At 45.4% G+C, this 13025-nt stretch overlaps 1 protein-coding gene across 5 annotated transcripts in view; it reads left to right on the top strand.

The window, feature by feature from the left end:
* The first annotated feature begins 7282 nt into the window (after positions 1 to 7282).
* ITGA6 (integrin subunit alpha 6) overlaps positions 7283 to 13025 on the top strand; it is a 77143-nt gene continuing 71400 nt past the window's right edge. For all 5 annotated transcript variants that reach the window (XM_047869164.1, XM_047869169.1, XM_047869165.1 and 2 more), the window contains exon 1: positions 7283 to 7694. In XM_047869164.1, the coding sequence (XP_047725120.1) occupies positions 7513 to 7694 (182 nt within the window). In that variant the 5' untranslated portion in view covers positions 7283 to 7512. The remainder of the gene's footprint in view (positions 7695 to 13025) is intronic.

The following is a 13025-nucleotide window of genomic DNA, read 5'->3' as shown; positions in this document are numbered from 1 at the left end:
GAAAAAAGACTACATTGCATATGGCATGAGCTACACTTAACTTCATGTTTGTTTCTGATGATGGTGGGATGGAAAACCAAATTTTCCAAGTGGTGGTTTCGCCTCAGCCTTGGGAGCTCAGTTTTATATTTCACTTGATTCTTTTAAAATTTAGTTTATTTTTGGCTGTCTAGCAAAATGTGGCTTCTTGGCTTAGAAAAATTCCCTCAAAACAAACAGTAAGAAAAGAATCCCACCTAAAGTGACCATTTTAACGAGTTCATTGTAAGTGAATTGAAATACTCAAGTGAAATTTATTTTAAAATAGATCTGGGTGAACAACCTTAATGCCCACTGATGGATTAATGGATAAAGAAAACATGGTGTGAGTATATATATGTATATCATATAATATATATATATGTATAGCAGAATATCATTCAGCCATAAAAAGAAGGAAATCCTGCCATATATGAGAACATGGATGAAACTTGAGGACGTTATGCTAAGTGAGATAAATCAGAGAGAGAAAGACAAATACTGTATCATCTCACTTATATGTGAAATCTAAAAAAAAGAAAACAAAAACCCAAACTCATAGAAACAGAACAGATTGGTGGTTAGCACAAGCAGAGGTGGGGGAGTGGTGTTCAAAAGGTACAAATTAACTTCCAGTTAATAATATACATACGTTCTGGGGATTTAATGCACAACACGGTGACTCTAGTTAATAATATTGTATTTTATATTTAAAGGTGACTAAGACAGTAAATCTTAAAAGTTCTCATCACCAGGGGAAAAAAAATCGAACTGTGAAGTGACAGGTGTTAACTAAACTTATTGTGGTGATTATTTCACTAAAAATGTACATAGAGTCTGGAAAAATAAATAAAATAGATCTGGGTTTTAAACTAAGGTATAGCTGGAAATTTGGTTTCTCCTGATTCCAGCCAGAGGTAGGTTTGCCCCTAGAAAATGTGCTGTGACTTAGAGCAAATAAAACGTCAAACAAAAAACATTTTTAGTGTGGAAGGAAAATCTCTGACCGCTTACATAAAGAGACAAAAAAGCAACATGGAAAACTCTTTTTCATTTTCTGAAACATAAAATCTGCCACTGAATAGTAGAATCCCTATTTGAAAAGTTTACTGTATGTATCTAGCTCACAAAACTGTATGTGTATCATGGGTCAACGCATAACTTGTAAAGGCCAAATTTTGAAAGCTTGTACACAGGTGAAAGTTTTTATTTTAATACAACATTCTAAGTGCTTCAGATTCCATCAACCTTACTAATCCTTAAGGCAAGGCAACTCTTTGGGAGTAGATGCTATCATTATCTCAGAGCTGGGGAAACTGAGGCATAGAGAGATTAAATGACATGAGGTCATGTGGCCAGTCTGGACACAGAGGCACAATTTGAAGCACGGGGTCCACAGACCATGTGCTCCAGGAAACATGTAAAACCATTTGTATAATGCAACTACGAAAGGCGAATAAAGAGATGTTTTCAATAGTTAGTTTCCATGTTGCCTAAAAGCAGCAAACATGATGTTCTCTGCAGTTGGTGATGATGAAGTCAGTACAACTGTGAACCTGATAGCAAAATGATTACAGTATTACAGTAGGTCCTAGGAAATGGAAAATATTTCAGGCATGATGGGAGTTTCTCAGAGTTCTCCACAGGTGACCCACAGTTTAAAATTACTTGAAAGCTCCCCTACCAAAGGTAGGATATAGAACAAATAATTTTCTTTTGAAAAGTGTATTGGTAAAACATAATTCAAAAGCTCTCATCTGAGCAAATGTCTGTTCATAGCTTTCATTGCCTTTTTGTTTAAAATTTCCGGTTTGTAGAAGTATCTTCTATGATCTTATAGTCATATTCTTAGGTATTCCTGTTTTCTAATCAGCCTTTTTTGGAACATGACCCGAGTTTGTCATTACTGGATTTGTCGAGCAATTCTTGCAATATGTGTATGCACACACCTCATGCCCTATACGGTCAGCACATCTTTATCATCGAGCTAACTTCCTCCCTTTGCTTCCAGACAAGTGTCTTCTTGTCCCAGATTTATTTTTTCGTTAAAACTATGTACCTCTTTCCCCAGGTCTTTACCTCATAATTTTTAAGCTTTCTTGGTTCTTTCATTTCTTTTGGTCCTGAAACTGACAATGTCCTCAGCAGATCGTGAAGGTCGTCTACATCTCCCTTTTGAGACTTCTCTTACGTTAGCCTAACTCTATTTATCACGGAAATGACAACTGATTCACAAAACTTGTTACAGTTAATCAGGAAAAGCTGACAGCCTTCAAAGAGACTATTGTGAAGAGTCTTTGAGTTTGACTCAACTTCAAGTATGTTTGGCATCCTAGGCAGGAGATAGGTGGAAGGTAGGAGTGTGGTTCAAAGTTTTCCATCTGTCATGGGCACTCGGCACACTCCAGAACAAGTCACTTTTCCTTGTTTTTCCTTATCCCTTCCTTTTCCCACACATCATTCAATTCCATAGCACTCTATAGTTAGTTGCTATTTTAAGTTTAACATTATTTAAAATGTCAATTTGAGCACAATCAATATTTGGGATCAAGTAGATAACTGGCCATTCAAACATCATCTACTAAAACATATCTTGGGATGGAGGCAGCAAACGGTGCACAGAATTACCCTTGGAAGCAAGGAGTGATATTCCAGTGTGGTGAACAGCTGCTATGACACAGGCACACCCCACCAGATGCCCTTGCAACACAAGGGCTTAAGGGTTTAAACCTTTAGTTGCTGTATTGTGGGGGTGGGTCCTAGGAAAGTGGCCAGGGTAGGGGCAGTTGAACTTGGGGAGCTCAGGGCAGAGTTTTTATGAAACAGTTCAGAAGTATTTCAGCAGGCAAACCATAAGAGATTCTTAAATACAGAGAACAACCTGAGGGTTGATGGGGGTTGGGGTGGTGGGGAAAATGGGTGATGGGCATTGAAGAGGGCACTTGTCGGGATGAGCACTGGGTGATATATGTAAGAGATGAATCACTGGAATCTACTCCTGAAGCCGAGACTACATGGTATGTTAGCTAACTTGAGAATAAATAAAATAAAAAAATAAATGAAACAATTTACTATCAGGAAAAAAAAACTTACTTAAATGTTTTTGAGAATGACTTAGTACATTAAAGAGAATCAGCATTTATTATGCCTATACTACAAGCCCTGTATTAGATAGTTTAGAAGATTAAAAAGTATAATGTGTTTGCCCTTTTCAAGTCCTTGACTTTAATCATTACCCAAGATTTAAAAATGAAACCACTAGAGAATAAAATAATACCACGTTTAACCGTGTAAATATTAAATTTCTAAAATAGAAGACAAAGAGGATGGAAATTCAGTGGAGTGGGAGGAAGATACACAAGGCAGAGGTGGGGCCTTAACTGGACCTTGAACATGGTAGTGGAATATGTATTAAAGATGACACAAGGCGGTGGGGAGGACTGCATGAGCAATGGCTTAGAGAAGGAAGGAAGCATTGTTACGCTGGACAGTGTCAGGTGTCAAATCGAGTCGCATTTCAAAATTAAAAAAACAAAGTGTTACTTAAAAAAAAAAAAACACAAGGGCAACCGGTACAGCTGCCATCAGTGGCTCTCCCTGAATACCAGCTTGCAGTGAGGCTCACTGTACTCTAACTGTAATAGCTCGGATCTGTTTCTCTGGAATAGTAGGTGTTCAACATGAAGAAGAAAGGCTACCTTGCATGAAACATCATAATACAGATGTTTTCCTTAGCTTTCTCAATTAGTTTCCAACAGTTTCTCAATCTTACCACGGTTATTACGCATTTGTTAAAACAGTGTGATCTTCAGCCTTGCCCACTGAATTTGAATTCACTGCACCCCACTTTTTTTTTGAGATGCTCAAATCACATGGTTTATTCACTCAATTCAAAACACCATGAAAAGCAACAAGAATTTGATGGGGTAATGAATGCACCTGGGATGTGGTACCTGCCAGATGGAAGGACCATACTTCCAGGATTCTAGCATCCTGGGCTATGTTTTAACCCTCCATCTGCGGCATCATCCTTCCTTGCCAATGATGTGGTTACAAGCACTGGAGTTCAAGTTACACAAGGGGCTCAGTAGACGCAAGGTGCTGTAACCAGCACATGCTTGGATATCTATTGGGAAGATATCTGCCCAGTAGCTTGTTGGTCACGGACTAACCAGCTGAGTGGTTATTTTTGGCAGAATACTGGCCCCCAAAGATGCCCTCGTCTTAGTCCATAGAACTGTGACTATGTAACTTCACATGGCTAAGGGAACTTTGTAGATGTCATAAAGAAGCTTGAGATGGGGAGATTATCTTGCATTATCTGGTGGGCCTGGTGTTAATGACAGGAGGCCTTTTGGGAAAGTGGGAGGCAGGGGAGTCAGAGAAGATGTGATAATGGAAGCAGAGTCAGAGAGATAGACTCTGTTTGAAGGTGCTACACTGCTGGCTCTGAAGGTGGAGGAAGGAGCCATAAGCCAAGGAAAAGCAGGTGGCCTCTAGAATTTGGAAAAGTCAAGTGTTAATGGACCGAATTGTGTCCCTCCCCTCTGTGGAATTCCTGTTGAAGTCCTCTGCACCCCACTTTTGGCAATACTTGACTGGAGTTATTGATTGGAAGAGAAGTAGGACACGCCCCTCTTACCTGAGGGACACACTCTGGCAGTTGTTACCACCCGTGGACCCTTGATGGTGTTCAGGCAGTTTTGTGCTGTGTGGGCTGCTCCCTTGGTACAAATACTCCTTGAGGTGAAGGGGCATCCCTATCCCCATCCCCACGTGCACACACAGTGCTCCAGCTCTTCCCTGGGGCTGTGCTCTGCTTCCCTTTCCAATGCAGGGACATCAGATTCCAAGGCAGCCTCCCCAAGGCATTCCAAGAGCCTCAGGCTAGCACTTCTGAAACCTTTTCATGCCATGGGACCCCTTTGGCAGGCTGCCAAAGACCCCGAATCCCTTTTCAGAACAAGGTTTTTAAATGCATAAAATAAAATACATGGGATTACAAAGGAAACCAATTATATTGAGATACAATTAACAAAATGTTAAGAAACATTGTAGCAGTACATATACTTAAAAATTTTTTTTTTAATATGAAATTTATTGTCACATTGGTTTCCATACAACACCCAGTGCTCATCCCAACAGGTGCCCTCCTCAATACCCATCACCCACCCTGCCCTCCCTCCCACCCCCCATCAACCCTCAGTTTGTTCTGCTTTTAAGAGTCTCTTATGTCTTGGCTCCCTCCCTCTCTAACCTCTTTTTTTTTTCCTTCTTCCCCTCCCCCATGGTCTTCTGTTAAGTTTCTCAGGATCCACATAAGAGTGAAAACATATGGTATCTGTCTTTGTATGACTTATTTCACTTAGCATAACACTCTCCAGTTCCATCCACGCTGCTACAAAAGGCCATATTTCGTTCTTTCTCATTGCCACGTAGTACTCCATTGTGTATATAAACCACAATTTCTTTATCCATTCATCAGTTGATGGACATTTAGGCTCTTTCCATCATTTGGCTATTGTTGAAAGTGCTGCTATAAACATCGGGGTACAAGTGCCCCTATGCATCAGCACTCCTGTATCCCTTGGGTAAATCCCTAGCAGTGCTATTGCTGGGTCATAGGGTAGATCTTTTTAAAATTTTTTGAGGAACCTCCACACTGTTTTCCAGAGTGGCTGCACCAGTTTGCATTCCCACCAACAGTGCAAGAGGGTTCCCGTTTCTCCACATCCTCTCCAGCATCTATAGTCTCCTGACGTGTTCATAAAAGATTTTTAATGTTTATTTATTTTTGAGAGAGAGCGAGACAAGAGTGGGGAGGGGCAAAGGGAGAGGGAGACATAAAATCTGAAGTCCGTTCCAGGCTCCAGGCTCTAGGCTCTGAGCTGTCAGCACAGAGCCAGGCGGGGCTGGAACTCACAAACCATGTGATCATGACCTGAGAGAAGTCAGAAGCTTAACCGACTGAGCCACTCAGGCGCCCCTATATACTTTTTAATTGACCTATCGCACAACGAGATCTAGTGGAGGGTCTATCTAATGACTGTAATTGAAGATATTGTAACTATGATGTGATGTAAAAAAATCTATGGGTTCTACTCGAGACTAAAGCATAGGTACTTATCCTACTGCCCCTGTGGTGCGTTGCCTACCTTCATAAAGGAAGGAAATGCTAAATGCCAATTAGAGGTTAGTGAAAATAAAAATGTAAAAAATTTTTTTTGTCATCCAAATTTCACAGTAACTCTGAATTCTCTTTTCCCTGGTTAAGAATCCCTGGGGATAAAGTTGCCCCAGAGATCAACACCTCACTGGAGGCCCCACCCACGCTCTGGAGGCAGGAGCCTTTAGGCCACCCACACAGAGCTCAGAGCTGACTGTGGGTGGGGACCTAGTCCCGGCAATTTGGGGGGCAAGAGAGAAGGGCTCCTGGGCCCTTGTCGGTACCACCTTAAACACCCATCCTTTACTGTTGAGGGGCTTCTTCTCAGCTTCAGAGCACCTACAAACCAAGTTTCAAATTGCTGATACCAGTGTGACTTCTCCCAAAAGCTCTCCTTTTCACCTGGTCAGATCCCTCCCTGGGTGCTCTGGGTCCAGGCTGAGCTTGAGTTTTTCTCATCTGCAAAAGAAATACCCATCTCATAGGAGTGTTCGGAGGGTTAAATGAGATAATAGCTGTGAGCTGTAAATTGTATAGCACCATCAAAGTTTGGGCTATGATCATTTTTGACGGTTAGTTCTTTGAGGGCTGAAAACAATCCATGCAGCTCCCTTCCCCGAGTATCTGGCACGCGTTAAGCGCTCCATAAACACTTGTGAACTGAATGAAGTGCGCATTTGCACGTGGGCTTGGGTCGGCGAGAATCCGCTGCTTAAGGCGATCAGTGCCGGCGCAACAGCAGCACGTCTCCTTGCTAACAGATAGTAAACGCCTTTCTGGCTCGGCGCCGAATTGCAACCACAATTCCCAGTGCTTCTTTCCCGAAGGACCCCCCAGACGGGGCTGCTGGGCCGAGAGCTCAAGGCCCACCCCCCAACTCCAGTCTCCCACTCCGGCTTCCGGGCCAGGTAGGCGGCTGCCGGAGCGGCCAGGGGCCGGCCGGGGAGGGGCAGCGCGGGGACGCAGCGCAGCCGGGCCGGCCGGGAAGGTGCCGGTTGCGGGCCGGGTGGCGGGCGCGCGAGGAGGGGCCAGAGGGGTGGGGAGGGGCGGGGCCGGCGTCCTCGTCACTTGATAAAACGCCTGCGAGTCTCCAGAGAACAACGGGCTCATTCAGCCACCGGGAGCTGCCCGCGAGGGGGAGCGGCCAGGCGGAGTGCGCAGCTCGTCCCGGGGGTGGGGCCGGGCGCGGTGGCCGGAGGAGACTAAGGTGGCCGCGGCGGCAGCGGCGGCAGCAGCAGCAGCAGCAGCAGCAGCGCGGCAGCCTCGAACCCGGCCCCGAGCGCAGGGCGGCCGCCGCGGCTCCCGCTCCTCTCCACTTGCGCCCGCCCATGGCGGCCGCCGGGCAGCTGTGGCTGCTCTACCTGTCCGCGGGTCTCCTGCCCCGGCTCGGCGCCGCCTTCAACTTGGACACCCGTGAGGACAATGTGATCCGGAAAACTGGGGACCCCGGGAGCCTCTTCGGCTTCTCGCTGGCCATGCACTGGCAGCAGAAGCCCGAGGACAGGCGGCTGTAAGTTCCCCGACTTCCCACCCCCGCCAGGGCGCCGGCCTGCGCGCGAGCAGGGGCGAGGGCGCGCCGCGTTCCCGCCAGCCAGCCCTACCCGTGCGTCTGCCCCGCCCGGGATTCTGCCGGCCCCCGGGGGAGCGCGGCCCGCTGCTCGCCGCCCCGCCCGTCGCGGCGCCTCCCCCCATTTGGCCTTGGAAGCCGGAGGACCCGAGGGCCGAGCCCCGCGGACCCTGGCCCCGGTGCCAGGCGGGGCTGTCCTCGGCCCCGGGAGAGTTTACTTTTTTTTTTTTTTTTTTTCTTTTTAAACAAAAGTGCTTTCCGGAGGTCCTTCCCTCCGGGCATGTTTGCTGGGAACCCGGCAGGTGGCACGCTTTGCTGAGCTTCACGTGTATGTTTGGGGCGAGGGTGACCCGGGGTGTAGGGTCGCTGCATCGCTGCTGTGGGCTTGCTGGGAGCGTTGTTCGGAAAGATCCAGGCCTTTCCCAACCGCACACACTACCTGGTTTCCTTGAAGACTCGCGAGCCCGGCAGAAGTTGGAAAGCCACTTTTTATCCTGTCTTGCGTGGCTTTCTCTGAACGGCGGGCGCTCCTCTGGGAGCTACTCTTACACCCCAACTTCCCCCCCCCCCCCAAAAAAAGATGAAATTGACCAAGCACCTGTTCTCTTGACTAAGATCAGCTGAGAAAACAAGCCCCTATGAGTGGTGTTCCCGGTCCCCCGCCCAGGCCCCAAAGCGCCCGGTGGGGGGTACCTCAAGACACTTTGGGCCCCTGCACTGGGCAGGCCCAGGCTGAAGGGTTAAAGCAAAATGTCCGATCTGGGCTGGGGCTTTGCAAACAAGGTTTGGAAGTGACCCCCCTCCCCCACCATAGCATAGCGGTGTTCCTCCCGGGAGAAAGTGGAGACTGGCACTGCTTAGCTTCTCCTTTTCTTTCTTAGACGGTGTTGGTTCCCACATGATCAAACTATTTAGGCTGGAGAGGGTTTGGGAGCTTAGTCCGCCCTAATCGCTGTGGGCCTTCATTCTTGATCTGTACTACCGAAAAATAAACTCACAGAAGGTCCCTCCTCCCTCAAGGCTTTTAGTGGAACCGAGGCCCTTCCAGGACCAACAGACCGGAGAAAGCAAAGTGCAGCCCCAGTAAAGAGAAGACTGTGTTTATGAGAGACGAATGGGATTCTAGAGCTGGAGGAAACCTTTTGATTTCTGAGTTAAGAACTTCAGAATTGGTGAATCTTAAAGTCAGGATTTTCTGATAACACCTGCTAGTGAAGCAAAGAAACTAGTAGGGGGTGGGGAGGCCCAGGGCTGGTGGTCTGAGGGCTGGCCAGCTGCTTATACTCTGCCTTCTTTTAGTAGAAATAATTGTCAAGCTGTAAATCTGAAATGAAAGGTGGTTTCTGTTACCTCAGTTAATGGATGACGTTTAGTGTTTCTGAATACTTAGTGTGTAAATGTGCTTCCACCCATATGGAGAGTTTGAACTGGTTAGTGCAGCAATGATTGTGGGCCAGCGGAGGGAATACGTTCTGCTTGGTATTCTCTTGGCCTGACGCCTACTGAAGGTGATGGCTTCCTTGGAATGTTCAAGCAAACATTGTGAAGGGGAAGTATTGGGGCAAGGAAATATCTGGGATGGAGACTTGCAAAATGTGACTTTAGCCAGGAATCTCTGTCACTACGCAGCATGCCTGCTAAAACTTGTTACTGCTGTTAGAGTCCCCTCCCCTTCTTTTGGTAAAGTATTCCAGCTTCAGGAGAAGCTTTGGTCCTCCCGGGAAAACCACACACAGGCCATAATCACATCAGTTGTCACCTTTGACTGTAACAGTTGTGAGTGTAAATAACAGCCAGTGAGATTGAGACCCCACAACTTCTGGTCCAGTGTCCTAAACTCTGCACTCTATAGAAAAGCTCAGTAGGTGTACTTCAGGGAACCAGTGAGAGAGGCCTGAGCTCATATTCCTTCTGGGCCATGTAGCAGCTGTTAATTTATTTTGAACCTTAGTTTCTCTATCTGTAAAATGGAGCTATTACTGCTTAATAAGGTTATTGTAAGGATTAAGAGATAGCATGTACAGTGCTCAATTCCTGCCTGGCATGGGTACTTGCTGACTAAGTGGCTGTTAGTGCTGATAAATTTAGAAGCACTAATTCAGTTCCTACTATGTGCCAGCTATTGGACTGGTGTTAACCATTCTGATTGTGACTGCCAAAGAGCAAAGCCAAAGTTTATTATTGTAGGTGGCGTGATGGATATCGTAAACTCTTAAGTTACATTTATGAAACCTGTGTTCAAAGCAGTTTAACTTTAATTGGTCATAATTAGACTGATAACAAAAAGTGGATTTGCTGACCAAGGGACTTCATTGAGGCAGGAGAAGTAAAGATGTGTGGGAATATCAGATGAATGCACTGTTATCGAAACTGTCATAGATTTTTGTGACTTAAATTTTCTACAGTGTTATTTAAATATTTAACACCAATTTGAACTCAAGTTAAGATTTTATAACAGAATAATGTATCTGAGAGCCTTGGAACGTGTTGGGTGTTCCCAGGACTTTGGGGACTATAAAACTGACCTAGAGACTATAAAACTTCAGTCACGGTTTTGGGCTGTGCATTAAGGAAGTTTGAGACTCCAAACGATGATGAGATAGTCATCTGAGTTACCGAGGTCAGGGTCTGCACTCCTTGGGATCTTTCGTTTCTCTTAGATATTTAAGGTTGAGTTACCACCCCTGCCAGGTAGACGGTGCAGGATGACACCTGTGGGTATGTCCGTTCTATGAATCATCACCCTTAGCTCTTCTTGGAAGAGACGGATCTATGTTTGACTATAAAGCAGAAACTAGAAGGAAGAAATCTGTAAGTGCAATTCTTGTAGAGCAGTTCTGGGTTTTTCCTCGTCCATTATCTTCTTTTGGGGAACTTTTTGATCCTCGTCATCTTCCAGAGGCTCTCCAGGCCCCTTGTCCCTTCTGACTCTGTGATGTTTGCTTTTGATTTTTCTCAGACTAGTGATGCTCCTGCTTTAAAAATCATTAACTAGAGGTCATCTAGTCCGACTGACTCCCTTTATAGATGAAGAAACTGAAGCTGAAAGTTAGGAAATGTCTAAAGTCTCACAACTGGTTCAGAATCTGAATAGAATCTGGATTTGAACTTGGTGTTTCTGACTTGTGCTCATGCCATCTCCTAAAGGAAAAGTCAGAAATGTCCTTCAGACCTGGAGGAATTGGCCGGCATCTGAGTTTTGGAAACGCACTGTGTTATGTTGATTTATTAAACTGCTTTCCATGTGAATCGGGGCTATCTGTTTAAGTATCTGTGCCTGGACTCTCTTCTAATTGACCCTTATCCAGCTGGCCTTGGATCAGCTTCCGGGTTCTTCTTTCTTTGCCTCTTATTCCCTCCCCTTCTGAAAAAAGCCCAGTGAGGGATGACTGGATCCAGCCAGGGCTCAGAGTTGCATCCAAGATGTGTGCCTTAGCGCTTGCTTTCTTGAGTGCATTCACAGTGCCATGTGGCCCAGAGCCAGCATCCAGGGACTGTGCTCGGTCACCTTGAGTCCTGAGATTAGAGAAAGCTCCAAAATGGGCAGGGAGACTTAGAGATCTTAGGACTCCGCAAGAAAGAGAAATAGACCAGTTTAATTTTAACACAGGTTGGTGTGAGACCAACCAGGTGATGACTTAGGGTTTGAAAAACAGATCAGAGTACCCATGGTATGAATAATTTGTTAAGAGTCAGGTTAAATGCTCTTGTAAGACTCTCCACATTTGTAAAGAAGCAGTCACTGTGTGTTCTTAGTTGTATTGTACTCTGTTTTAGCATAACAATAACATTAAGATTTAGTTTAAGCTTTGGTAACCAAATGGAACTCCAGCTATGGCACATGGTTACCCCGGGACCTGGGCTCCACATACTACTGTGGACAGAATTGGCCGGTGAATTATTTGGCACTTTCAAGAGGGATAGTGGAGACGTAATAGAAAATACTATTGTATGTTTAGCTGACCAGGTCAGTTTTATGTGGAACACTGATTGGTTCTCAGGCAGCCCATCGTAAGAAAGAACATAATCATATCTCAGGAGCCAGTTTAAATTTCTCCATGAAAGCCTTTTGAGCCCAACCTACACTATAGCAATTTCTTCTTCCTTTGAATATCTGTAGCACTTAGTATCATGTGTCTGACAGTTCTGAAGGTTTTGTGTTTAACTGTTATCTACCATTTTCAAAGGATGAACCAGTCTCCCCAGCTGGATTATAGGTAATGTGAGGGCAGGGGTTTTATGTTCATTTCTTTGCCTGATAGCACCTAGCATATGCCTTGAAAATACCATGTAGTCCTATCATACAGTCAGTGTAACTTGTGAAATCCACTCTTTCAGCTCAGAGTAGAGAGAGAAAGAAATCCCTTTATTTAACCCCTTGCCATTCCCTGCTCAAAGTAGCCCTTGGACTCTGCTACCCCCAAAGAAAGGGAAGCATAATAGGCGTAATAGGCATCCAAGACCTTCATTCTCGGTTTTTGAATTTTCAAGGATTCCTGTCCCAGCTAAGGGATTTTCAGGAGTGATTTTAAATTACATTTGGTTTTTGCCTTAAAGGTGGCTGACCCACACTGCAGTGGGTTCTTAGGATTTGTTGGTTGTTATAATGAGACTAGATAGAGATGATGGCTGTAGAACAAGATCCTGAAAGCACTTGGCAAGGATGTGCATGGGTCAAATGGGAGTAAGCATGTGAGGGTACTAGTGAGTTGATGGCTAAAGCTTTAGTTATTCATGGCTGGTAAGGGAATCTTGGATATGTGTAACTCTAGGGGCCGTGGTGGGGAAGCTGTTGACTTCCTCCAGTGGGAGCTATAGTCTAGATCCCAGTTGTGATTTGGTTGGGACCTTGTGTCAGAAACAGAATTCGGACGGCTTCTTGGGAGGGTGGTCAAGACTCAGCTGCAGTAATGGGCACCAGGGCAAGGCCAGCCCCCGTTCTTTCTTACCCTTCTGTGTTTGTGTACAACTTGAAAAATCAAATAACTTTATATTTGCAAGGAACCTTAGGGATTTTTTTTTTAAGTTTATTTGGGAGAAAGAGTGTGCATGTGTGTGTGCACAAGCAGGGGAAGGGCAGAGAGAGAGCGTCCACGCATGCATGCAGGAAAGAGAATCAATCCTAAGCAGGCTCTACGCTCAGCATGGAGCCTGATGAAGGGCTCAATCTCAAGATCATGCGATCATGACCTGAGCCGAAATCAAGAGTCGGTCACTTAACTGAGCTACCCAGGTGCCCCAGAATATTAGGGATTCTTAAACCTGTTGGCCATC

Source organism: Prionailurus viverrinus, chromosome C1 (assembly GCF_022837055.1).
Source record: "Prionailurus viverrinus isolate Anna chromosome C1, UM_Priviv_1.0, whole genome shotgun sequence".
In the NCBI taxonomy this organism is placed as follows: domain Eukaryota; kingdom Metazoa; phylum Chordata; class Mammalia; order Carnivora; family Felidae; genus Prionailurus; species Prionailurus viverrinus.
Note: the sequence above shows the minus strand (reverse complement) of the source record. Positions and strands in the feature narration are given on the sequence as shown.